The sequence below is a fragment of the Hypanus sabinus genome, chromosome 2 (assembly GCF_030144855.1).
Source record: "Hypanus sabinus isolate sHypSab1 chromosome 2, sHypSab1.hap1, whole genome shotgun sequence".
NCBI lineage: Eukaryota > Metazoa > Chordata > Chondrichthyes > Myliobatiformes > Dasyatidae > Hypanus > Hypanus sabinus.
Window position 1 is genome coordinate 47,451,585 of NC_082707.1, and position 27,893 is coordinate 47,479,477.

A 27,893-nucleotide genomic window follows, 5' to 3' on the forward strand; every position below is an offset into this window, starting at 1 on the left:
CTCCTGCTTGCTATTTCTTCAAAGAATTCCAACAGATCGGTCAGGCAAGATTTTCCTTTGAGGAGACTATGCTGGCTGCGGATTATTTTATCATGTGCCTCCAAATATCCTGAGTCCTCATGCTTAATAATCAACACCAACATCCTCCCAACCACTGAGGTCAGACTAACTGGCCAATAGTTTCCTTGCTTCCTCTTCTCTCCCTTCTTGCAGAGTGAAGGGACATTTGCAATTTTCCTGTCTTCCAGAACCATTCCAGAATCTAGTGATTCTCAAAAGATCATTACTAATGTCTCCATGATCTCTTCAATAACCTCTTTTAGAACTCTGTGCTGTACACCATCTGGTACAGGTGCCTTATCTACCTTTGGATCTTTCAGTTTCCCAAGAGCCTTCTCTCTAGTAATGGTAACTTTACACACTTCCTGACCCATGTTACCTGGAAATACCACCATACTGCTAGTGGTTTCCACAGTGAAGACTGATTACAAAATACTTATTCGGTTCGTCCACCATTTCACTGACCCTCATTACTACCTCTCCAGCATGGTTTTCCAGTGGTCCGGTATCCACTCTCGTTTTTCTTTTACGCTTGATGTACCTGAAGAAACTTCTGGTATACTCTTTAATATTATTGGCTAGGTTACTTTCATACTCCATATTTATCTTCTTAATGACTTTTTTAGTTGACTTGTGTTGGTTTTTAAAAGCTTCCCAATCCTCTAACTTCAGACTAATTTTTGCTCTATCATACTTTGCTCTTTGGCTTTTATGTCCGCTTTGACTTCTCGTTAGCCGTGGCTGTGGCATCTTCCCTTTCGGGTACTTCTTCCTCTTTGGGATGTATATATCCTGTGTCATCTGAAGTGCTTTCAGAAATTCCAGCCATTGCTGCTCTGCCATCATCCTTGCCAGTGTTCTTTACCAATCAATTCCAGCCAACTCCCCTCTCATGCCTCTGTAATTCCCTTTACTCCACAGTTATACTGATACATCTGACCTTAGCTTCTCCTTCTCAAATTTCACCATGACTTTGATCGTATTTTGGTGACTTCCCCTAAGGATTCTTTTACCTTAAGCTCTCTAATCAATTCTGGCTCTTTGCAGAACACCAAGTCTAGAACAACTCAACCACAAACTGCTCTAAAAAGCCATCTTGTAAGCTCTCTAGAAATTCCCCTGCTGGAATCTAGCAACAACCAGATTTTCCCAATTTACCTGCATATTGAAGTCCATCCTATTATAACATTGTGGCGACCCACTTCCTAGCGCCCTCGAACTGGCTCACAAATAGCCAGTGCGCCGGCACAAAGGCCAGTCCCAAAAGGGCGCCAGGTCTGCTTCACCAACAAAGGGAAAAGCCTGCACGGGATTGTGAGTACATGCCCCCTACAGCATCCGCGCTTGGGGAGGGCGGGATCAGGGAGGCTTTAAAGCAAGGCTGTGAAGTTCGAATAAAATCTTCTTTAACTGCAGTTTACCGACTCCGTGTCGTTATTTTAGCGCTGTGTGTAGCACTCCGCTACAATTGGTGACCCTGACGGTCCAAACGATTTTTGGACCAGAGATGACCGACGCCGCATCTGTTCATGCGGTTTCGTTGAAACTGCCAAGCTTCTGGACACTGTGACCTCACCTCTGGTTCCAGCAAGCAGAAGCCCAATTCCATGTTCGGCAGATAACCTCAGAGGACACACGTTACTACTACATGGTGAGCTCCCTCGACTGGAGACAACGGCCCAGGTTGAGGAGTTCGTACAGTCTCCCCCAGCGGACGGCAAGTACACGGAATTCAAAGCCCTGCTCATAAGGACTTTCGGACTCTCACAGCGCAAGCGGGCTGTCCGTTTACTGCACCTGGACGGCTTGGGAGACAGACCTCCATCGGCTTTAATGAATAAGATGTTGTCTCTGGCCGGCAGACACAAACCCTGCCTCCTATTTGAGCAGGCATTCCTGGAGCAGCTGCCCGAGGACATACGCCTGCTGCTGGCCGATGCGGATTTCAGCGACCCCTGGAAGGTGGCAGCCCGGGCGGACTTGCTGTGGAACGCCAAGAAGGTGAGTGGGGCGTCCATTGCACAGATCACCAGGCTACGCTCCCAGCAGCAAACCAGACCAGGCCTGGCCACAGAGCCCGCTAACCCCAGAGGCAGGGGTGGGGAGCCCAACAAACAATGGCGTTTCTACCACCAGTGGTGGGGCGCAGAAGCCCGCCGCTGTAGCCCGCTCTGCAAGTTCCCGGGAAACGCCAGGGCCAGCCGCCGCTGATGGCTACGGCGGCTGGCCATCGGGATAGCCTCCTGTATGTGTGGGACAAGAGGTCGGGACGCCGTTTTTTGGTCGACACTGGTGTCGAGATCAGCGTCTTACCTCCAACGAGTTACGACACCTGCAACAGGGCACCAGGTCCCCCCCTGAGGGCCGTGAACGGCAGCACGGTAAGGACCTACGGCACCCGTACGGTGCAGCTACAGTTCGACTCCAGCCGGTTCACGTGGGACTTCACACTGGCCGCCGTAGCCCAACCGCTTCTGGGTGCGGATTTTATGCGGGCTCACAGCCTGCTGGTCAACCTGCCGAGGCAGAGACTGGTCCACGCCGAGACCTTTTAGACGTTCTTCCTGGGAGAAGCCCAGTTGCCAGCCCCACACCTCGACTCCATCACGCTGTCCGACAACGACTTCACCAGAGTCCTGGTGGATTTCCCATCGGTTCTGGCACCGCAATTCACGGCAGCCATGCCGACACGGTGTACAGCACAACATCCCGACCCAGGGACCACCCCTCCATGCCCGTGCTCGGCGGCTTCCCCCGGACAAGCTCCAACTGGCGAAGGAGGAGTTCAAGAGGATGGAGGAATTGGGGATCATCCGGCGTTCCGACAGCCCATGGGCCTCCCCCCTGCACATGGTGCCCAAAGCAACGGGAGGCTGGAGACCGTGCGGCGACTACCGCAGGCTGAACAAGGCTACCACACCGGACCACTACCCTCTGCCGCACATTCAGGACTTTGCAGCAAACCTGCACGGCGCACGGATCTTCTCCAAGGTAGACCTCGTCCGGGATACCATCAAATCCCGATGCATCCGGACGACATCCCCAAAATGGCTCTCATCACCCCGTTCGGCCTTTTCGAGTTCCTCCGCATGCCGTTCGGCCTGAAAAATGCTGCACAGACGTTCCAGCGGTTAATGGACACGGTGGGACGCGACCTGGACTTTGCATTCATCTATTTGGACGACATCCTCATAGACAGCAGCAGTCGTCAGGAGCATCTGTCCCACCTCCGTCAACTCTACGCCCGACTGAGTGAGTACAGTCTAACAATCAACCCGGCCAAATGCCAGTTCGGGCTCGACACCATCAACTTCCTGGGCCACAGGATTACTAAAGACGGGGCAACCCCTCTGCCCGCTAAGGTAGATGTGGTCCGCCATTTCTCCCGACCCACCACAATCAAAGGCTTTCAGGAATTCATAGGTATGGTCAATTTCTACCACCGCTTCCTCCCTTCAGCTGCCCGAATCATGTTCGCCCTGGTGTCGGGTCCGGGCAAGGACATTACCTGGGATGAGGAGTCCGCCACCGCTTTCATTCAAACGAAGGAAGCCTTGGCGAACGCCGCAATGCTAGTGCACCCCAGAATGGACATCCCTACCGCCATCACAGTGGACGCTTCTAACACGGCAGTTGGTGGGGTACTGGAGCAACACATCGCGGGTCGGTGGCAACCTCTGGCGTTTTTCAGAAAACACCTGCGGCCACCCGAGCTCAAATACAGTGCTTTCGACCGGGAACTGTTGGCGCTAAACCTGGCAATCTGGCATTTCAGGTACTTCTTAGAAGGTCGGCCCTTCACCGCATTCACGGACCACAAGCCGCTTACCTTTACGTTCACAAAGGTGTCCGATCCCTGGTCATGCTGCCAGCAGCGCCAACTGTCCTATATCTCCGAGTACACGACGGATGTCCGGCACGTCTCAGGTAAGGACAATGTTGTGGCGGACGCACTCTCTCGCCCTAACATTCATGCCCTTTCCCAAGGGGTAGACTTTGAGGCACTGGCAGAGGCGCAGCAGGCAGACGTGGAGATCCCGAGTTACAGAACCGCAGTCTCCGGTTCGCAGCTCCAGGACCTCCCCGTAGGCCCAGGTGAGAGGACCCTACTCTGTGACGTTGCCACCGGCCAGCCCCGTCCCATCGTCCCAGCACCTTGGTGGCGACGTGTTTTTGACTCCATTCATAACTTAGCGCAACCCTCCATCAGGACAACCGTCCGGATGGTCTCCAGCAGGTTCGTTTGGCACAGACTCTACAAGCAGGTCAGTGAATGGGCCAGAACGTGCATGCACTGCCAGACGGCTGAGGTGCAGTGGCACACCAAAGCTCTGCCACAGCAGTTCCACCCCACCCACCGGCGTTTCGACCACATTCATGTGGATATCGTGGGCCCCCTGCCAGTGTCCTGACTATCGTGAACCGGTTCACAAGATGGCCAGAGGCGATCCCGCTCACTGACACCACCTCTGAATCTTGTGCCCGGGCACTGATCGCCACCTGGGTGTCCCGCTTTGGTGTACCAGCCCACATTACCTCCGACAGAGGCGCCCAGTTCACCTCCAGCCTGTGGTCAGCTATGGCCAGCCTTTTGGGAACACAGCTGCATCACACCACTGCCTACCACCCAGTCGAACGGCCTGGTGGAACGTTTCCACCGTCACCTAAAGTCGGCTCTCATGGCCCACCTGAGAGGAGCTAACTGGGTGGACGAGCTTCCCTGGGTCCTACTCGGCATCCGCACGGCGCCCAAAGACGATCTGCACGCCTCGTCGGCCGAGTTGGTGTACGGCGCACCCCTGGTCATCCCTGGGGAGTTCATACCAGCCCCAAGGGAGCAAGAGGAAGAACCCGCAGCAGTCCTGGGCAGACTACGCGAGAGGCTCGGTGACCTGGCCCCCATACCCACTTCGCAGCATGGGCAGAACCTGACCTGCGTACCCAAAGACCTGCAGAACTGTAAGTTTGTGTCAGGCATCGGGCAGGCATCGGCCACCGCTGCAACGGCCCTGCGAGGGGCTGTTTACAGTACTCAGGAACAACGGGTCCACGTTTGTGCTGGACGTTGGGGGGAGAGAGGAGGTTTTCACAGTGGACCGACTCAAACTGGCCCATGTGGACTTGGCGCAACCGGTCGAGTTTCCCGCACCGCGGCGCAGAGGCCGACCTCCCAAACAGGGTCCGGCCCAGACTGTGGATGTTGGGGGGTGTATCGCCGGTTCTGGGGGGGGGGGGGGGTGTTATGTGGCGACCCACTTCCTAGCGCACTCGAACCGGCTCACAAATAGCCGGTGCGCCGGCTCAAAGGCCAGTCCCAAAAGGGTGCCAGGTCTGCTTCACCAACAAAGGGAAAAGCCTGCGGGGGATTGTGAGTACGTGCCCCCTACAGCAACCACGCCCGGGAAGGGCGGGATCAGAGAGGCTTTAAAGCAAGGCTGTGAAGTTCGAATAAAATCTTCTTTAACTGCAGTTTACCGACTCCGTGTCGTTATTTTAGCGCTGTGTGTAGCACTCCGCTACAACATTGCCATTTTGGCATGCATTTTCTAACTCCCAGTATAATTTGTAGGCCACATCCTTACTATTTGGGGTCTGTATACAACTCCCATCAGAGTCTTTTTACCCTTGCAGTTCCTTTGCTCTATGCACAATGATTCAACACCATCCAACCCTATGTCAGCTCTTTCTAATGAATTTATTTTTTTAAACCAACAGAGCAACGCCACCCTTCTGCCTGTCCTTTCAATACAATGTGAAATTAAGCTCCCAGCTATAATCTTCTTTCCATCGTGATTCAGTGATGCCGATGACATACCTGTCAATCTGCAAATGTGCTGCAAGTCCATCTACCTTATTCCGTATACTACATGCATTCAAATTAAGTCCTGTATTCAGCCTTTTCAATTTTGCCGACTTTTATATTGCAACTCATCGTCAACACTGTTATCCGCCTTTCCTGTGATACTTCTTACACTTAAGTATTCGCAGCTCAGCACACTAGTTGCACCTTAACTCAACCTTTGCATTCCTAACTTTGTCTGAGGTCTTACCAACAGCTGCCTTCACAACCTCTCCACTAACTGTTCTAGCATTCTAGTTCCCATTCCCCCTGAAACTTTAGTTTAAACCCCACAGTACAGTGTGAATAAACCCTCCCACCAGGATATCAGTCCCTCTCCAGTTCAGGTGCAAACAGTTCCTTCTGTACAAGTTCCACCTTCCCTGGAAGGGAGCTCAATGATCCAAAAATCTTTTGCTTTCCCTCCTACACCAACTCCTTAGCATGTATTAAACTATATAATCTTCCTACTTCTGGCCTCACTAGTATGTGGCATGGGCAACAATCCTGGAGGCCTGCCCTTTAACTTAGCACCTAACTCCCTGAACTCCCAATGCAGAACCTTGTCATTCATCTTATCCATGTCATTGGTGCCTACATGGACCACAACTTTTGGCTGTTGATCTAATTTGAGATATCCCAGATCCTACCACTCAGGATCTTGTCCTTGCCCAGAGAACCTCTAGTCTGTTCCCCTAACGGATCTCGTATCACCACTTCCCCACTTCCCTTCTGGGTCATAGAGGCAGACTCAGTGCCAGATACCCAGACCACTGTGACTTTCCTCTGTGGATCATCTCTGCCCCCCCAAATAATATCCAAAGTGTTATACTTGTTGTTGAGGGGGATGACCAAAGGGGCACTGTGCACTGGCTCCTTAACCACTTTCCCCACCTGGGGCACAACCACCTCTCTGTATGTCCTATCTATCACCCTTTCAGCCTCCAGAATGATCTGGAGTTCATCCAGTTCCAGCTCCAACTCCTTAACATTGATTTTTAGAAGCTGCAGCTGGATGCATTTCTCATAGTTGTAGTCGTCAGGGGCACTGGAAGTCTCCCTGCCTTCCCACATCCCACAAGAGGAGCATGCAACTATCCTGCCTGGCATCTCTACTCCCCTAACTGAGCAGGTATATAGAAGGGAAGGCAAAACAAACTTAACCTAGACCTTCATATTCATATTTCTACCAGCGGCTGATTAAAATTAGATATTTTAATCATAAACCACTGAGAATATCAACATAAATGAGAATCAGATTTGTGAAAGTGCTTAGACTTTCTTATGACCTAAATACTTCTATTCCCTGAGGGAAAATCAATTTCACCTTCATTTTTCGTTGATGAATGCCTTTATCATCTCTCTGAAGAACTTGTTTCCGTAGTTCTTTATTTTCTTTCTCTAGACGTTCAAGGATCCGTTGGTACTTTAACTATGGAAAAGAAAATGGCAAGAGAAAAATATAACTGCTTTTCTTTATTAAGTCAGATTTCATTTGAAAGCATGTTCATTCTTTTGTAACTATATAACTATAAGATAATGAACAATGACATAAAATGCACAATACAGTTTATCATTACAAAGCCACAAATTGAATCAATTTTCCATAAATAAAATGATGAGCAATAAACACTTTCAATGAATGTGACTTCAGTACTCATTCACATAGTGCAAGTATACACACCACATTTGTCTGTACATTTGTCAATGATGTTTATGTGGTTGATCCAGTCAACAGTAACCTGAAACATTTTCATAATGTGGGCAGGTAATGCCATTATGTAACAAAAACAACAGATATCTCATGGAAATATTTTGTCCCTGGAAGTGATACTGTTCCAGCTGTCTTAAGGTGTGTAAATGTAACATTGGTACATTGAAATGACTTTCTCAATAATTGTGAAATTCTCTCGGTACTTTTTCTGTCTTCCACATCACTAAAACTTCAGCATTATGCTTTGTGGCATTATCTATCCTCTAATAATAAGCTTTAAAAGTAAAGACTGGATTTTGTTGGTAAAAGCCAACAATTCAATACTGAATAGTTGCAATTTCTCAGCACTAGACCAGCAGGTATCAGGACTCTTGCCGTCTCCAAAAATTGTTGGTGGAGCTTCACTAGCAATCTCTTGGCTACATGCAACCACTGGACATCTTAGGGCCTTACAGAAGTTGCTCAGTACTTATGAGGGGTATTTGTGTTTGGAATTTTTGCTAAATTACCCTAGGGATTAAGCTAGCATGTCCATTTATTTTAGTGAGTACTGCATGACTATAAGCAAAAGTAAGGCCATTTTAAATAATTAAAGTAATAATTAATCACTTAAAATTTTTAAGTTAATAATTTTTAAATAATTAAAAGTAAAATGCTTTCGTTGACTTTATTGTGAAAACTCTATTTTAAATTTATTAGCCATTTAGTGATTTTTAAATGCTTTTCAAAGCCAGGGATATTTACAACAACTGTAGAAGCTAAAGCTGGGAAGAGCTTCATGAATTGTAAACTGCGTTGTTATTGTTCTGGCCAACTTATTTATTAAAGATTGAGACTCTGACACTACTCAGAGTCATATGGGAAACAAAATTATCATTCCAAATCCAGCACAGGCACTTTTGGAGAAGTGGAAAAGTGAGAGGTTACTGCAGAATTCAGGATAATCAGAGCTAATTGTATCATTCTCAAGACAGAAAGGGAAGATGTGCCATAGATTTTTTTTAAAAAAGCTCAAAATACCAATAGTCTAACAGCAACATATGATCAAACCAACAAATGCCTTAAAGACAGAGCAGTTATCAAAGAACTGGGAATTCTTCCTTTTAAAATGTCTGTAGATTTGATTTAAAATGGCATATAGTGAACCTCAAAAGAAGCAGAGCCCTTAATATTTTAGTAGCTTGTTTTAATTCATTAACTGGGACATTGGTATTCTTGTCCTTCAGAAAACAATGGTGGAATGTGCTTATTAATGGCTGTAGACTGTATGCAGTTCCATTTAGTAAGGCAATCAATGAAAGACAATATTATTTTGAAGTTAGACTAACTTGTTACTTGTGCTCCCTAGCACTAGATGATTTGCCTTTCCAGGTGACATAGGCCACAAATTGATGTGTGGTTGAAAATGTCTTGGTAAGCCACTGTTGATGGTACAACTGCAGTATCAATACTGTCGGATAACTGGAGGCAGAACTTAGTATCATAGCAGACAAAAAGGCATTTTTTGGTTTCCTACATTTTGTCTAAATCCAAAGCACACAGCACAAGTGACATCTATAATGCATTCATTTTCCTGACCTGTGTGCGCAGAAGCTCTTCTTGCAGTTGTTCAGCTTTGTCCTTGTCTGATATCTGAGTAAAAAGAGAAGGAAATTAAATATCGAAAAAGATTATTACATTATGGTAAAATAAACCTTAGAAATTTGACTGCTTGGAAATAACTTAACAGTTAATGAAATTACTCTTTTCATATAACATTCTAGATTCAGGTGCAATGACACTAAATCACAAACTTAGTAAAGTTTCACATAAATGACATTATAATTAAATTCAAGCTTTACTACAACCACTATATATTATAATCTCATATATTTCTTTGTAAAATGAATGAACTGACATAAAATAAACTGACAACTAATCAGAGACCAATTATTTTCTGACCCAAGCTCTTCCCTGGATTTCACTAAGATCGAAGGCCAAAAAAATGAGGATATTAGGTACTTCTAGTTGGTTATAATGAAGTTTGCATCTAATAATAATTTTTTCAGTTATTGAAAATTGTAATAAACAATTATTAGTATAAAATTAGTTGAGAAATAATAAACATAGATATTCATGCTGCCATCAGGCACAAAATGAACTTTAAGGATAAGCTATAGAACCCATCTGATCTTAATGGTAATAAAGACTGCAAAGATTTTATGACAGGAATTTAATTTTGGTACATTATCTTCACGTCCGGGGACAAGCTACAAATCTCTTTTTTATCCTTAAATTATATCAGAATCAGAATCAAGTTTAATATTACTGGTATGTTGCTTTGTAGCAGCATTACATTACATAATAATAAAATCTATAAATTGCAGTAAGAAATATTTAAAAAAATAATTTAAATAAGTAGTGCAAAAAGAGAGGGAAAAATAGTGAAGTTCATGGGTTCATTGACCATTCAGAAAGCTGATAGCAAAGGGGAAGAAGCAGTTCCTGAAACATTGAGTGTGTGTCTTCAGGCTCCTGTACCTCCTCCTTGATGTTAGCAATGAAAACTAAGCATGTCGTGGATGATGGGGGTCCTTAATGATGAATGCCGCCTTTTTGAGGAATTGCCTGTTGAAGGTTTCCTCAAAGCAGGGGAGGCTAGTGCCCTTGATGGAGCTGGCCGAGTTTACAACTTTCTGCATCTTTTTCCAATTCTGGTCAGTGGGCTCTCCATACCAGATGGTGATGCAATCAGTTAAATGCTCTCCATGGTACATCTGTTGAAGTTTGTGAGAATCTTTTGGGACATACTGACTCTCCTCAAACCCCTAATGAAATCTAGCCACTGTCATGCATTCTTTGTAAGTGCATCGATATGTTTGGCCCTGGGTACCAAATTCTTCAAAAATATTGGTATTCAGGAACTTGAAACTGCTCACTCTTTCCACCGCTGATCACGTGATGAGGACTGGTATGTGTTTCCTGTCCTGAAGCCCAAAATCAGTTCCTTGGTCTTACTAATGTTGAGTGCAAAGTTGTTGTTGAGACACTACTCAACCAGCTGATCTACCTCGCTCCTGTATGCCTCCTCTTCACCATCTGCAATTCTGCCAACAATAATTCTGTTATTGGCAAATTTATAGTTGATGCTTGAGCTACACCTAGCCACACAATTGTGGGCGGAGAGAGTGTACAGCAGCGAGTTATGCACATATTCTTGAGATGCGCCCGTGTTGACTGTCAGAGAGGAGATTTTTTTTCAATCCGTACAGACTGTGATTTCCCAGTAAGGTATGTCAAGGATCCAGTTGTGGATGGAGATACAGAGCCCCAGGTTTTGGAGCTTATTGATTAGAACTGTAGTTATGATAATCGTAGAACACTTAGCTGTAATCAATAAACAGCAGCCTGACATAACTCCAGGTGATCCAAAGCCAAATGGGGAGCCAGTGAGATGCATCCATTGCAGATCTATTGTAGTGAAAGGCAAATTGCAAAGGGTTCAGATGCTTGCTTAGACAGGAGTTGATTCTAGTTATGACCAACCTCTTGAAGCACCTCATCACAGTAGATGTGAGTGCCTTTGGGAGATAGCCTTGGAAACAGCTCACCCTGCTCTTTCTGGGCAGTGGTACCATTGTCGCTCCAACTACAGCAGTGAGAGACTGAAGATGTTCCTGAACATTCCCGCCAGTTGGTTGAAACAGTTTCTCCGAATCCTACCAGGTACACCATCAAGGCATGATCGCTTGTGAGAGTTCATCCTCTTGAAAGATGATCAGACTTCGGCCTCAGAGATAGAGCTCACAGGATCACCAGACGCTGCAGGGATTTGCACTGGTGTAGTTTGATGCTCTCATTCAAAGCGTGCATGAAGGCAGAGAACTCATCTGGAAGTGAGCACCACAGCCATTCAGGATGACAGATTTCACTTTGTAGGAAGTAATGGCCTGCAAACCTTGCCAGAGATGGATCATCTCTAACCTCAATCAGAATTGTATTATCACTTTTAAAACCCAGGTCATACCTGATTTTCTTGTATAGTTTGGATCACTGGTCTTGAAACACGGATTCAATACTGATGATCCAAAATCATACAAGTATCTCCTGGTTCATCAGCGACTTTTGGTTCTAGTATATCTAGTAGGTTTTCAAAGGCACACTCTTATCTACCCATCTTGAAGTCAGTGACAACAGTGGCGCATTCATTCAGACTCTAAGAATCCCTGAATAGTATCCAGTCCACTGACTCAAAACAGTCCTGTAAGCTCTCCTCCACCTCCCTTGACATTCTTGGTCCTCACCACTGGTGCTGCAGTTTTTAGTCTCTGCCTAAATGCCAGGAGTGGTGGTACAGCCGGGTGATTGGACTTTCCAAAGTGGCGTGTGGGGTGGGACGGTAAACATTCTTGATGGTGGTGTATCAGTGGTCCAAGGTGATATGTTGGTGGTAGTTGTTCAGTGAATTCTTCAAGCTGGCCAGTTTGAAATCTCTCACAATGATAGGGAAGACATCAGAGACAGCAGTTTCATGCCTACTGATTACACTCCTCAACTCCTATTGTGCCTGCCTGCCTGTCTGGGACATTTCTTTGTGATCGCAAGACCAGGTGGACTTTTGATTGCCGTAGGCTCACTTCCCTTGTACTGTGGAGAGGCAGCAGTGTTGCCTCGGTTGTAGCTAGGTCTAAGCCTCAATCCTCCGGCTTACATTGTGGAATGGCATCCTGCGGGTGCTGCCCTTCAGTAGCGGATTGGTGGAATTACAGGCTGGACCGACAAGAACCATCAATTTGCAGGATTTGCTTCTCAGGAACTTGGTCTAAAAATTTATTTCCTTATGTGACTATGTTCTTTTTTTTCCTTTCTTGTTATTTTGAATGCGCATGTGTTTTTGTGCCTTGGCCCCAGAGCCACGCCGTCTCATTTGGCTGTATCCATATATGCTTTAAATGACAATTAAACTTGATTTGATTTGATTAGCCTGAGGTGGAATGTATACCACTACCAGGATGATGGCAGGAAACTCTCGACAGATAAAAAGGACATTTGACTCTAGATGTTTCAAGTCAGGAGAGTAAGAGTGAGACAGAACTGCCATGTTTGTGCACAACGATGAGGTAATCATAAAGCATACTCCACCTCCTTTGCCTTTGAAAGATTGAGTAGTCCTGTCTTTGCAGAGAATGGTGAAGTCTTCAGGCTGCAACATTGCACCTGGAATTGCAGATCTGAGCCATTTTCCCATTAAGCAAAGTACACAGCAGTCTCTGGTATCTCTCTGGCACAGCAATCTTGCTCTGTCTTCAGTTTTATTTCCCAGAGACTGTACGTTCACCAGCAGGATACTTATGTCCTTTTTTTGTCATATTCTAATATCATGTTATACAAGCAGTCCGTGGGTTACGAACGAGTTCCGTTCCTGAGTCCATCTTTAAGTCGGATTTGTACGCAAGTCGGAACAAGTACATCCGGTATTATTTAGCGTCAGTTAGTCAATCGTTTGTCTTAGTATATAGTTTATACTTTACCTTTCTATGCATATAAAACACTTAAGAAATGTATGTATACCAGTAATTAAATTGCTGCATTGCTTTCATCAGGGCAGGGCCTTTCATATGCTCCATTATTCTCACTTTATCCTTTAAAATTGTTCCGATCGTTGACCGACTGTAGCCTAACGCTTTTCCAATGACTGATGACCTTTCACCTCTTTCCAAATGCTTTATTATTTCCACTTTATTTTCAATCATGATAGCTTCCTGTCAACGGAACAGAAACATTGCGGGCGGCGAGTCCCGAGCTGCGCCGGCTCCCGAGGTCCGTAGGTCCTAAGGACCACCGCACTGAATTCCCCGGGTCCTAAACTCCACTGCACTGAGACTGGTTAAATGGGACAAGTGGGGGCTGTGCTGGGTTTGGGTATTTGATCCTCCACAATATTCCGCGTAGAAATTTAAACTGGAGGTGGCAGTTTTTTTTACGAGATCGAGTTGCGAGCTCGACATCAACCCGGCACGGGAGCGGTCTGTCACTGGATCGAACTCGGGATTCTCCAGCCAGGTGCTGATCTCACTGCACCACCAACCGACCAGAACGGGGCGGGGGGGAAGAGTCAGGGTGAATCTTGCTAAGAAAAATTTAAGCCAAATACAAAGTTACACACTCAACACAGTGTCAATGGCAACGATTTAAAATGGCGGCGACGTCGTGATCCAACTTAAAATGGCGGACAGCGTTCTCCTTCCTCAGTTCATAAGTACGAGTTGTACGTAAGTCGGACGTTTGTAACTCGGGGACTACCTGTATATGATAATGTGTATGTTTTGTGTTAATACTATTCAAGCTGAAGAATAAATTGAAAATTGAAGTTTAAGACCTCTTCGTTTCAATTTCATATTAAGCTTGAATAGTATTATCACTAAGTACACAAATTATTCTTTACAAAATGATGTAAGAATATGACAATAAAAGGAAATGATAAAACACAAGACACTGAAATTCTAAGTACGAAAGTAACAATTAACATTCTGCTGAGAATTGTACTGATAGTAATTATTTATAAATTATTCAATAGGCACAACACATGCATATTTATATCAATGCCTACTGAAACTGTAGATTAGGAGAGAATAAGAAACTAGTCCAGTTACTAGTATGTGCGCAACATATACACCTTTAAAGAAATCCATGTACTACTAGAAATTAATTTTCACCTCCCTACACACTAACCTAAGACTTTCAGATACTTTAAACTGCTTTTAAAGAATTCAGCAACAACAGGAATAGGAAGTTATATTAATCTCCTTGTCCCATCACTCTGCACAAACCCACACATATTAAAATATCTCTCAAAGCTACTATGACAATATATGGCCTCTTATTGCTGTGGTCAATATCCCCATTTTACAAGACAAAATTTCACTACTTAATTATGTAAGTCATCTATAAGTGTACACACAAGATTGTAAATATTATCTAAAAGATAATGGTGACCTGATAGAGGTGTATAAGATGATGAGAGGCATTGATGTGTGGATAGTCAGAGGCTTTTTCCCAGGGCTGCAATGGCTGCCACAAGAGGGCACGGGTTTAAGGTGCAGAGTAGGTACAGAAGGCATGTCAGGGGTAAGTTTTTTTTTTATGTAGAGAGTGGTGAGTGTGTGGAATGGGCTGCCAGCAATGGTGGTGGAGGTGGATATGATAAGGTCTTTTAAGAGACTCCTGGATAGGTTCATGGAGCTTAGAAAAATAGAGGGCCACGGGTAACCCTAGTAACTTCTAAGGTAGGGATATGTTCAGCACAACTGTGTGGGCCGAAAGGCCTGTATTGTGCTGTAGGCTTTCTATGTTTCTATGTAAAAGATTTAAGATACATGGTGATCCAATTTCTGAGAATCTACAGAAATAGATATTCCATCCAGCTGGTCAAGACGGAGCAGCTCATGTGCTACACTCTCCACCTATGCAACAGCTTTTAATCCTTACTGGAATACTCTTCTATTTATTTTAGTTTCTGTAAATGCAAGCTAATTTAACAAATGGAGAGCCTGTAGAAAGGAAGACAAGTTACTCGTTAAAGAAACCTAAACTATGATTGGAAATAATTTTCTCCCAGTTTTGTCCCAAAGATAAATGGCCTGTACATAAAACACCATGAAGCATTAAAATGTATTATCCAAAAAATCATTAATTTGTCATTTTTGATATCAGTTGCAACTTCTGTGCCATTTCAAATCTAGTAGATGAACTTCATCCACACATGCAACATCATGTCAATCAAAAAGGGACTTATCCAGGAAGAATAATCGAGTACATATAATAAGTGATATTGATGATAAATTTTATGCATACAATTCTTGAACATCCAAAATAGTTAGAATTGTTTGCATATATTCATAACTCATTTTCAATGTGTGTAAATGTTTCAACTTTGAATAAGCAATCATAGTATTTCCTTTAATGTGTAGCACAATGAGCAATTCAAATATATACAACACCCTTGAACAAAACCAGTGCCAAGCAACCATGTCTGGGTTATCTGAAAGGATAGTTCAATCTATCACCTTTCGTTTCTGTTGGGAGGAGCCAGAGTTTAACTGTTCGGCGACCCTGCGTGCAGCTTCTTCATGCTCCTGGATTTGCTGCTGGATTAGAATCAGTTCCCCAAGCACACCCTGCCATGAGTTTTCAATAAGCAAAAGGAAGGAATCAGGGAGGAAAATTAAAAAAAAAACATATAACACAACATAAAAGACAAATGAACACATAAAACGACTAGGAAAGTATGCACTGCTTAATGAATAGAGGACTGATACATTTGGCACCACGAATAAGGAGCAAATGAGTTCAGCAAAACCTGCCTATAATATAGGCACAAGTTAAAACAGAATAAGTCGCTGGAAGTCATGTTATCCAAAGTATTCCAGACCTTAAATGATGCATAATTTAAACAACATCTGTATAATAAAAACATCAATGATCTTGGATTACACCATCACTTCTACAGATGTCATTATGACTGCAGAGCAAATTGTAGCAAACATAAAAAAAACAGTAGCTACATTGTTTTCTAACATCTTGTAAAATTCTCTTTCAAATAAACATACAATAAATCAATAATTCTGAGAGCACATATAAAATTTTCTAATGAGAATTAACCATTACATTATACCATACATTTAATGGCTTTTGTCTCCAGGAGTGTCCCTCATTTTACGTATTCAGTTCTTGTAGCTCTCAATCTTCTCACCTCCCAATACCATTCTCATTTTGTTTTCAATACTATTCTCACAATTTCCCAATCCAACCTGATTTCCAGTACTCTAAGTTGCATTTTCCAGACATGAATTTGGACATTGCTAAGCACCCTGCTGCCTTTTTGTGCTGGCATTGAGAGGGTCCAGAAAAGGCTCAGGAGAATGATACTGGAAATGTAAGGGTTAATGAGGAGCACTGGATGGCTCTTGGCCTGTACTCACTGCAGTTTAGAAGAATGAGGGAGGAATCTCATTCAAGCCTATCACATATTGAATTGTCTAGACAGTGTGGGTGTGGACTGGATGCTTCCTATCGTGGATGAGTCTAGGACCAGAGGGCACAACCTCAGAATAGTGGGACATCTATTTGGAACAGAGATGAGGAGGAATTTTGTTAGCCAGAGGGTGGTGAATCTGTGGAATTCATTGCCACGGATGGCTCTGGAGGCCAAGTCATTGAATATCTTAAAGCAGGGGTTGATAGGTTCTTTATTAGTCAGGGCATCAAAGGTTACAGAAGGAAGACACGAGAATGGGGTTGAGAGGGATAATAAATCAGCCATGATGGAATGGCAGAGCAGACGCAATTGGCCAAATGACAAAGTTCTGCTCCTATATCTTATTCTGGTCTTTTATCAGCATAAGTGGACTACCTTAGACATTATCATCAAAATAGATGAAGATACATTTAGCACAGGAAAATGTGGTTGAACACCAATATCCTTCAATCATTGTACAAAAATATCCACATCCCAATCAGGAATGTATTTCAATTTAGTATCTAAATAGTTTATTTCTTAATTTCATTGTGTGAGCTGGGTGTCTGTGGCAAAAGTAAAGGAGTAAAATCAATTTACAGAATTACAATATTTCTTCATACAGTATACTGTTGGTGAAACAATCTTCCCCATCCTCAGAAAAATTCCCCATATACCTAAAACAGAAATACTTCACAGAAACAGATAAAGCAATTCAGGTTAAGTAAGAGCTCTAATACCAACACATCTTTGACAATTGTAATAAAATTTTAAAATTGTCAATTTGAAGCAGCAATAATTTTCAATTTGTTTCAATCAATCCTTCATTATTTAATGCAATCAAAACATAAGCTTCAATTAACTAATTTATTCCAAACTTGCCTTTTTGTATTGCTTCCCATTACTGTCGAACCCTTGAGAATCAGATGCTTTCATAGCAGAAGAATTTTCTGTAGAATCTGGAACAGTCAAAAAAATGAACTAATTTCGTTTCCAAAAAACCTTTTAGAATGTTGAAAGCAAATCTGGAATTTGCTTATTCAGGAATTTGTTAGTGTCTTTGATAGAATTTGCAAGCTTTGGTGTTTTCACATCTTTGTTTCTCCAGGAACTTTGATGGTTTTGGAGATGGTGTTGAAGAAATGATTGAGAGTGGCACCTGTGCGCTTGCCACTTACTAGCTTCTGTGCAGTGTGTGCCATCACTGTGCACTAGGTGGTGGACTAAGTGAATGTTTCACATAGGTAGCTGGGACCAATGAAGCAGACTCCTTTCATTTTGATATAGCTGTACTCAAACAAACAAGTTGTACATATTCTATTACAGTCCTAACTTGAGACCACACATCACAGAATACACAGCTGCTGACTAACTCTAGCTCCCACAGTATTTAAGTGGTGAATTCGGTTAAATTACAGGCCATTGCTGATCTCTTAGATATTGCTAATGAGGGGTTTTAGTAATGAGAATGTCAATGAATATCAAAGGAAGGTGGTTAGACTCTCTAGAAGAGTTGGTCTTTATCTTGTACCTGGGTAAGGTGGCATTTAAGTGGAATGAATATTACTTAGTACTTACAGCTGAAGCTTGAAGATATTCTAGGTCTCACTGCAGACATCCGCTTACTGCAGAAGATTTGGAAATAGAACTAAGTGCTGCAAATATCCACCCTTCTGGACGTGATGATGGAAAGGTCATTGATGAAGCAACTTAAAACGGCAGCGCAAGGAACAGTGGTCTGAGGAAATACTTTATAAATCTGAGACAGCTAGCTTACAGCAGTTACAATTATATTTCGATGCACAAAGAGCAGCTAGTTTCTTTCCAATTCCCAGCTGACTGGAATTCTCCTGGGGAACGATGACTCACCTCTGAAATTCAGCTTTCTTATCCATAACTAGACCTAGGCTGTAATGATTCCTGGAGATGAATGGAACCCAAATTGCACTTCTGTGATCAAATACCTTTATCTACTGCTCATGCACACTTGATTAGTCCATGGTCCTTTCCATCAATGTACTAATGCAAAAATAAGTAAATTGGGCAATTACCCTCATCGGATTTGTGAATAACACAGGCAGGCAATTTTTTTATTACAAAATGGAATTCCATGCAAGACAATAATTTATCTATATATAGGCCCCTATTATAAACATAATGGTGTTTAATTATATTAATAATTTGGTGTCTTTACTACATATTTTTGAGTAAAGGTTTATGCACAGGTACTGCCCTTATTCACCTGGTTAATCCCTCTCTGCTCTGTTTATATTCTAGTTTTTCTTTCTGAAACAAACCTACATGCAAATACCGAAACAAGGAGTAAATATTTTATGCTGTAAAAGCAGATGACAATTGGATCATGAATGAGCTTAATATGAATAAATTACTATGATTAATGCCAAATAAAACATACCATTATTTTTTGTTGAAGTCAAAGGAGGTAAATATCTGAGTCATTAAACTTGTAGCCAGTTTAGAAGTAATGTTCATGTTAAGGTTTTATAGCACACACTGTTTGAAAAACAAATCTCTTATAGGAAGGAAACAATAGAATAACTGTTGTTAAGTGCAGCAAAACCTCATTAATTAATAGAATCTTACATGTTTTCTTTCCCCTCTGATGGCGCTTCATGGAGAAGATAAAGGCTAAATTTCACAACTTAATGTGTAAAGATCCAAAAGTGATTTTTAACTGTAATACATGCCAAATTATGACCTATAACTACCCAAAGGGAAACTTTTATCAGTGCCAGTATTAACAAATGAAACTTTTAGTAATCAGTTTTAATCGCCAAATAGCCTTCAATGCATGGTATTCCAATTAAGGTAAATGATATCAGGGTTATTTTTAAATTAAGTTGACAGGTTAAATGACAACAAAAGGGAGTTACACACCTAACAACAGAAGCAGATCAGAGACTCCTTTGACTTCATTATACAAACTTTCACCTGTAAAAAGTCAGCAAAATGTAAACACAGACATAAACCAAACCTTTAAAATGTCTGCCCCAATGCACACCTTGACTAAAAACACAACTCCTAAATCTGACAGTAAAATAACTTAATAATCATACTTTAAATGCTACATTGTATAGACTACTTTTTAGTCATTTTATAAAAAAGTTGTGCAAAGAATTTTCCACTCGCTTTCTTTGAGTTCAATCTATTCTTCTTCATGTGGTTATACTGGATTCGTTATTATATACATCTATATTGTTTTTAGCAGTAGCCATCAAAAATATCCAAGATGATAGGTAATGAATGAAGATAAGGATCAATAAACAGCTATCAGAAGAATGTTCAATAGCTTAAAAATACTCGAACACCAAGTGTTTCTGGTACATAACATAGCAGATCCACAATACAAATGGAAGAATGTTTTACAATGATGTATTTAATAGAAATAGATTTACCAAACAGTATTATGATAAGTTACAATAACTAATAACAATTGTTATTGCAAGCTTTATCATCAGATCTAGCTTGCTGGGCAAGGACTAGCGAAAAAGCTGAAATGTGCTCTGGAAAGAACAGAATGCAGAACCAAAAGGAAATTGACTCAGGAAATTAGAGACATCTTTATTTATAAGAAATAAGGGGAAAGGATAGAGGCTTGTGCACTAATTTCTTAAGTAAAAGAAAACTAATGTTATGGTTGTCAGAAAATAATGAACAGGAAGTTTGGCTACGTACGGTAGATTCTAAGATTGAAGACTAATCAACAAAGATTGAGTGTGCAATGGATATATACTGTTTGCAATGTAGTCAGAATCAGTAAAATCTAATGCATGGATAGCAATTTAACAATTGGAGAATACCCAATCACAAAACATTACTCATTAAAGATAAATCGCTCCACCAACTAAGAATGGCCATGCACCACCACTCACAAAATCGAGAAAGAGCTATCTATCTGTCAATTCTTTCCGTGTCCGGGCTGGGTGAGGTTTCCCGAGATCTACCATGCAAGGTCATACTGGTTAACGTCAGAGGTCTTTGAAAATATAGCTGATATTTGGTAGTTGCCTCTGGTGAAAATGTGAGAAACCAAACCATTGAAAGTGAAGGGGTTGCATTAGGTAACAAAATGAATTCAGTTAGGAGAGATGAGAAACCATAAAATACAGATTGACTGTGCCATCAACTGTGCCTTTTGAGATTTGGTTGACATCTTTAAAAGAATCATTGCAATTGTATCTGAGTAAAATGTAATATCAATTGAAGAAGCAAGGAAAGATAATTGGATATCCTGCCAGTGAAAATATATAATCAGACAAATGATCTGTTAATGATGAAGGAACCAAGCGGCAATTTTAAACTGAAGACTTAGATCCAATCTCTACACAAATGTTTAAGGCAAAAAGTACAATTACAGCCAAAACTACTAACCAGATAGTACAACCGACATGATATTCAACACTTCTACATGTGGCTCCCATTTCACAACTGATATACAAACCTGACACTAGGAGGCTTTTGAGATGATCCAGGCTTTCTCCAACTTTATCAAAATCCGGTAATAGCTTGGCAAGTTCTACATCATCAAAGATTTTCCTAATCTTTTCTGAAAAGATAGTTAAAGATACATCAATGTCGATACTTTAAATTTACATTCACTTTTTTTCCAGGCATACACTTATCAGTTAAAAATTAAAAATTGAGAAGCAGACTACACAGCCCTTCAAGCCTGTTAGCACATTTAGTAAGATCGCGGCTGAATTTCTACATAAATTTACTATAACTTACAGAACACATTTCATACATAAAGATGCAGGCTCAAAATCCTTTACATAGATCGTGACAATAAATAAATACAGCCAAAAAATATGAGACAAAATTAAAAATAAGTAAAAACAAACATTATATAGAATCAAATGAAATTAAGTATGCCAGATTATATAAATGTAATCAACATCAACATGCATTAAGAAATCTTACTAATAAGTCAAATTAAAAAAGTCTTTAGAAGTGTTTTGAAATATTCCACGATATTAGCTGACCCATCTCAGTTATTAGAGAGTATTCCAGATGGTGCACAAGCAAAAGGCCACATTACCAGTTCTTATTATGCTTGGCTCTTGGAACACTAAGCAAACCAGTATTCACGTATCTAAGATTACGACTAGAGATATAAGGGGATTGACACTCCAAAATATATGGAGGAGCCAGATTATTCAAAGCCTTATATAAAATTAAGAGTATTCTTAACTTGATCCTAAAGAAGACACGTGACCAGTGTAATGATGCCAAATCCAGTGAAATGAGCTCAGATTTTTCTTTTTTATTGCTTAAGATTCTTGCTGCAGCAGTTTGAACAAGCTGAAGCCAATTTATATTTTTCTTAGGCAATCATGAAAAGAGTGCATAACAGTAGTCTAATCGGCTAAAAACAAAGCAAAAACAAAATACCCAAATCTAGATCATGCATGATTTTATTTCAGAGCTTAAAGATCTGGTGATATTTGTTGCCTGAGGGGTCAGAACACCTCAGGAAGGAAATTTCTTAAGATTCACAACACACTGGAAGCTTCATTGAAAAGCATTACAATGGACAACATGTCTAACGTGAGCATCAAATGCAAGAAACTTATCAGTTTTTTTATTTCTTACTGCTGCAATAACAAAAAAGAGTGATCAATCTATGCCCAAAAGGACAGTGTTAGATTCAAGAGGAGTCATATGAGGTTGCTAGAAAAAGTATGAGGACTGAGAGTAGTTCAGAATTATGCAATAACGATCCAAATAACTGATTAAGAAAGGTTAAAAAGTACTGTGAAAGCTTCTGAAAGAATTTAGAAATAAAAAGCTAGGTGAAGACTAATCTATCTCACTTACTAATGTAGATCCCTGTCAGAAACAGAGATTTTATAATGGAGCAGAAAATAGCAGATCAATTAAATAAATATTATGGTTCTAGCTTGACCAAAAAGGACACAAATAACTTCTCTAATGTAAAGGAGAAACGGAAAGAAATTAATATAATAAAGATATATTTGTAGTACTAGGGAAATAGACATAACTGAAAACTGATGAATCCCTAGGCCTGATGAAAGTATACAAGAGGTGGCCATTATTAATAATGGGAATCAGAATCAGATTTAATATTACTTACATCTATCACAAAATTCATTGATTTGTGGAAGAACATTGCAATACATAATAAAAACAATAAGTATATATAAAAGAAGAAACTTAAATAAGTAGTACAAAAAGGGAGGGAAAAATACTGAGGTAGAGTTTGTAGGAGTATGCAGATATGTTGATCTTATCATTTTAATAATATTATGGGAACATTTTCATATGTGCAGATATCCACGTTGTGCTTCCATAACCCAGCCTGTAACATGGCACTTAAAAAGTTATCAATTGTAAACAAAGTCAATATTGATTTATTAAAGAGCATCATGTTTCAAAGTCTATAGGAGATTTCCCACCCACCCGCCTCACCACATGGAATTGACAGAATAGATGAGAGAGATAGATCAGAGAGAACCAGAGGATGCATTGTATTTGGATTTTCAAAAGGCCTTTGATAAAGTACAAGAGGCTAGCATGCAAAATTTAAGCTTTTGTGATTCGCAATAATGTATTGGCTTGAATTGAAAACTGGTCAATGGACAGAAAACATCAGAAATAAATGGTAGGTGATGACTTGTGAGATATAGCAGGGTACAATCAATGACTTGGATGAGTGAACTGAATGTAATATTCAATACTGAATATATCATTATTAGAATAGCATTAAGGAGAATACAAAGAGATTTAAACACATTAGGAAGATGTATGGTTAACGTGCAATAGGGAAGTTGTCCATTTTGGTAGGAAAACCAGAACCAAGCGTAATTAGTGGTAACAGACTAGGAAATATTGATGTACAATTATCACTGAAAGCAACCATATGGATATAGTTGGCAGCTAACAAAGCAAATTATATGTTTCATTCATTTCAAGAGATTTTGAGAGTATGTGCGAGAAAGTCTTAGTGAGAGCACAACTGGAATGTTCTGTATCATTCTGTCAATTTACTTAAAAATGAATGTAATTAATTATGATAATGTAATTAAGATTTACCAGACTGATCCCTTTGATGGCAGAACAATTGTTTAAACTGAGATTGGACTCACCAGACCACACACAAATAAAAGACTAAAAATACGTACCACCCAGCAGCTTCGATCCGACTGTTACAAGGCTATAAAATGATACCCTAGTGCAATAAGACTTCCTCGTGACGTCACAATCTACCTTGTTATGGCCTTGCACTTTTTTGGCTGCCTACACTGCACTTCTTCTGTAAATATAACACTTGATGTTGTATTCTGTTATTGTTTGCCTTTGTAGTACCTCAGTGCATTGATGTGATTAAATGATCTGTCTGGATGGCATGCAAAATAAAGTTTATCATTGTACCTTGGCGCATGTGGCAATGATAAACTAATTTACCAATTTAGAAGAATAGAGATCATATTGAAATAAACAAAACTCACACAGGCCTAAATGGTCTTGATGGATGGACAAGATCTTTCCTTGATGGGTAACCTGAGTTTCAGGATACGTGTTAAGATATTAAAGTGCCAGTTAAGGAAAAATTTCTTCGTTCAGAAACAGTGAACCGAGGGAGCCTTCTACCAGAGGCCGTGGAGACCAAGTCAGTGAAAAACAGTACTTAATAAGTTGATAGTGTTCTAGCTACAAAGGGCATAAGGAACTATGGTAAGAGAGCAAGATTATAGTATGGAGGTAGTCCGTCACTAAAATTCTAGACGGTGAATGCAACTGTTTTTCTGTGCTTCTACACCTGTGAGTAAATGGCTCATTTTAATCTACACGACCAACCTTCTATCCGTAGGTTGTGATCTCCAATTATACTCATTCTAAATATGAAAAGCGGCCATTTATTGACACAGCAAACCATATTGAGGAAGTGTGTAATTTTTGACAAAGACTTCTGGTTACTACACAATCACTCTGAAACTAAAATGAGTTCCTTTATTAAATACAAGCACAAAATGTTAATTAAATTAATTTGTGCAGTTTGCTAAAAGCCTCAATACTGGATAAAAAGTTTTACCATTTCCAGTGTACAAAACTTGGATTTTTTTTTACCTAATGAGCAAAGCCCAGGAAATATTAATGTGGCAAGATAGTTCGGTTGATCATAGGAAACAACAATGGAAAGTTTAAAGCTATTAAGTTAGCCACCTGTTTAATAAGGAATGCTTAGGCAATGCACTATTGCTACCATCAAATTATGTTATTTTAACCACAAAGGGAAAAGCAAAAACAGTGATATTAGTAATTATGACACAGCAATAACAATGACTACACCATTGCGTGAATAGCATTTTGAAATGTAACATCGTGGTTCTGGTACTTGTGAATTTAAAAACAACTCACCAAAGTCAATATTTTCATCGAGTTTCCAGACAAAATCTGGAATTATCCACTTGTATTCTGTTAGATCTGGCATCATATCCTTCCATTGATCATATGTCTGAGAAAAACAATCAAATTTAAAGTGTTTTACATGGAACATAAGAACATACATCCATCAAGCCAGTTATATTATTTTATGCTTTAGAATTCTTGAGAACTCTGTTATTGGTGCTTTTGGTTTTGATTATCAAAATACAATGCTTAAAATAGCCTACAAAATGTAATCATTACAAAAAATAGAACTACTGAAGTTAGCTTGATCTAGCACCAAAACATCAATATCAATAAAAATTTAGATGCGAAATTTTACTTTCGATGTTCTGTCATACCTTTACAACTCTTAGATACAATAGCCACCAGAGTCTCAAAGTCTCCTCCTGATTATAAAAATACCACTAGTCCGTTCTAATTTTAATCGAATTAATCAATTAAAATGCTTCTGACATACCTTTTTTGCTGTGTAACCACCTCCAACTGCTGATCCTAACACAAGGTAGCGAATCTTCAGCAGTCGTGTTGCTAGTCTGGCTAGAATGAAATTTCGATAGGGATAGTATCCAATTTTCAAGGGGACTGGCTTTGAGCCCTTTAAAGAAAGTCTGTTGAAAGTGGAGTACGACTGAACTTTAGAGTTCCAGTGTAGCCTGCGCAAATGAACTTGAGGGGTATTCAGGTGGCGAACAGCTCTGGACAGTAAGCAGAGTTTCCGTACAGGGAACTTCATTTTCCAACCAATGTTGCTTCAGTGCTTGCCAGCAAGCTAAGCCTGGAAGAGAGAAAAGTAAGTATTAGTACCATGTAAATATATTGAGTTCAATGTTGAGTTTATACCGTGAAAATGTTAAGAACTTCCCCAGATTAATTGGTGGTCAAGTCTAAGAGATGGGAAAAGATATTGATGGAGAGTAAATGAAAAGATGCTCCAAGAAAAAAAAGAAACTGAAAACTTAAGGAGAATCCTATATACAGGATATGACAAGAACTCATAAATGTTCATTCTGTAACTCAGTGGGATTTAAATATTAATGGCAGCAATGCATCTTTCCATTTCAAGTTCATCTTATTTTTGAGCAGAAATTTTAAAAAAATGAAATCTCTTACTTTTTTCTTCTCTGTTATTTTCTAACAAATTCAAATTCAAGTACAGGTGTCCCCCGTTTTTCAAATGTTCGCTTTACGACACCTCGCTGTTATGAAAGACCTACATTAGTTACATGTTTTTGCTAACAGAAGGTGCTTTCACTGTTACGAAAAAAGGCAGCGCATGAGCTGAGTAGCTAAGCTCCTCCCCCGGAACTGCATTCTAGCTGGCTTTGCTTAAATACATGCCTGTGCTTTATGTCGATTTATTTTGTGCATCCATTAGCAAGATGAGTTCTAAGGTACAGTATTGGAAAAGCCTAAAAGACCGCGTAAGGATGTTACAGTTCGTGTAAAACTAGACGTAATTAAGCGTTTCAATCGTGGTGAATGAAGTAAGGACATAGTGAGTTTGGCTAAGGAGGCTGGGTTTGTGGACGTTGACGAAGATGATGTTGAAGAGGTTTTGGCATCCCATGACCAAGATCTGACAGATGAAGAGGGAAGGATAACAACTGAAATCGAACGCAGTAGTAAACGGCCCGAAAGTGAAGTCATCCAGGAACTGAACGTGAAGCAACTGCATGAGATTTGCGCTGCAATGATTGCAGAAAAGTATAATTTTAATTTTGAAAGAGTACGTACGTTTAGGGCATATTTGCAGGATGGTTTGAGTGCTTACAAAGAACTGTATGATAGAAAAATGCGCGAGGCTAAGCAGTCAAGCATATTGTCCTTTTTAATGCCTTCCACATCAGCCACAGCAGACGATGAACCTCGACCTTCGACATCGAGGCAGGCAGACATAGGAGGGTGCCTTTCTGTAGGAGGGTGTAGACGCTGTGTGTGCTAGCCCACTCCAGGACCTCTGTGTCTGGGACTTTGTCCTGCCATCGTACGTGAAGAAGTCTGCAGAGGCAGCTCAAGTGGAAGTGGTTGAGCTGTTTAGCGTGTCTGCTGTAGACAGTCCAGGTCTCGCTGGCATAGAGGAGGGTGGTGAGAACCACTGCTCGGTAGACCTTCAGCTTGGTGGTAAGGCTGTACATACATTATTTCTACTTTATATAGGCTATGTATTTTTATGTGTTATTTGGTATGACTTGGCAGCTTCATAGCTTAAAAGTTACTAGAAAGTGCGCTTCTACCGAGAGCGCTTGCACAGTGTTTCTGCCGCGAGTGCTGCCGAGAGCACTTGCGTGAGATCTTCGCTACAATGGACAGTGCTGCAATGATTGAAGAAAAGTATTCCTACTTGATATAGGCTGTGTATTTATCAGATCATTCCTGCTTTTACTATATATTACTATTATTTTGGGTTTTATGTGATACTTGGCATGATTCGGTAGGTTATTTTTTGGGTCTGCAAACGCTCACAAATTTTCTCCATATAAATAAATGGCAATTGCTTCTTCACTTTATGACATTCCAGCTTATGAACCATTTCATAGGAACTCTCCACCTTCAGATAGTGGGGGAAACCTGTATATGGTTATTCACCACACACACCCCTAAACAAACAATCTTTCCTCTGCAGCCAAGGAGCAAACCACAGTATGTACAGTCACACACGGCAAATATAGTTAAGACCCAGTATCTACAGTCAACAAATATGAGTACAAGTCCCTGAGAGATTGAAGATTGACAGGTTAACAACAGGAATTGACAGTGGGGTGGGGGGGGGGGGTGGGGGGGGGAGTGTTACCTTTACCTTAAAGTAATTCCCTGGATTTCACAAAACACTGAAACTTCTCCCAGTGGCCACACAT

The 27,893-nt window shown here is 41.0% G+C and overlaps 1 protein-coding gene across 5 annotated transcripts in view; it reads right to left on the reverse strand.

Moving 5' to 3' along the window:
* opa1 (OPA1 mitochondrial dynamin like GTPase) overlaps positions 1–27,893 on the reverse strand; it is a 127,820-nt gene that overhangs the window by 91,115 nt on the left and 8,812 nt on the right. The window contains exons 2-9 of one of the 5 annotated variants that reach the window (XM_059945590.1): positions 25,496–25,813; positions 25,009–25,105; positions 21,071–21,175; positions 19,507–19,560; positions 17,491–17,567; positions 15,659–15,769; positions 9,192–9,245; positions 7,227–7,331 (exon numbers count right to left, since the gene is read on the reverse strand). In XM_059945590.1, coding sequence (XP_059801573.1) covers positions 7,227–7,331; positions 9,192–9,245; positions 15,659–15,769; positions 17,491–17,567; positions 19,507–19,560; positions 21,071–21,175; positions 25,009–25,105; positions 25,496–25,771 — 879 coding nt within the window. In that variant the 5' untranslated portion in view covers positions 25,772–25,813. Of the gene's footprint in view, positions 1–7,226; positions 7,332–9,191; positions 9,246–15,658; positions 15,770–17,490; positions 17,568–19,506; positions 19,561–21,070; positions 21,176–25,008; positions 25,108–25,495; positions 25,814–27,893 lie in introns of those variants that run through there. The other 4 variants (XM_059945626.1, XM_059945600.1, XM_059945607.1 and 1 more) reach the window with 4 other exon arrangements.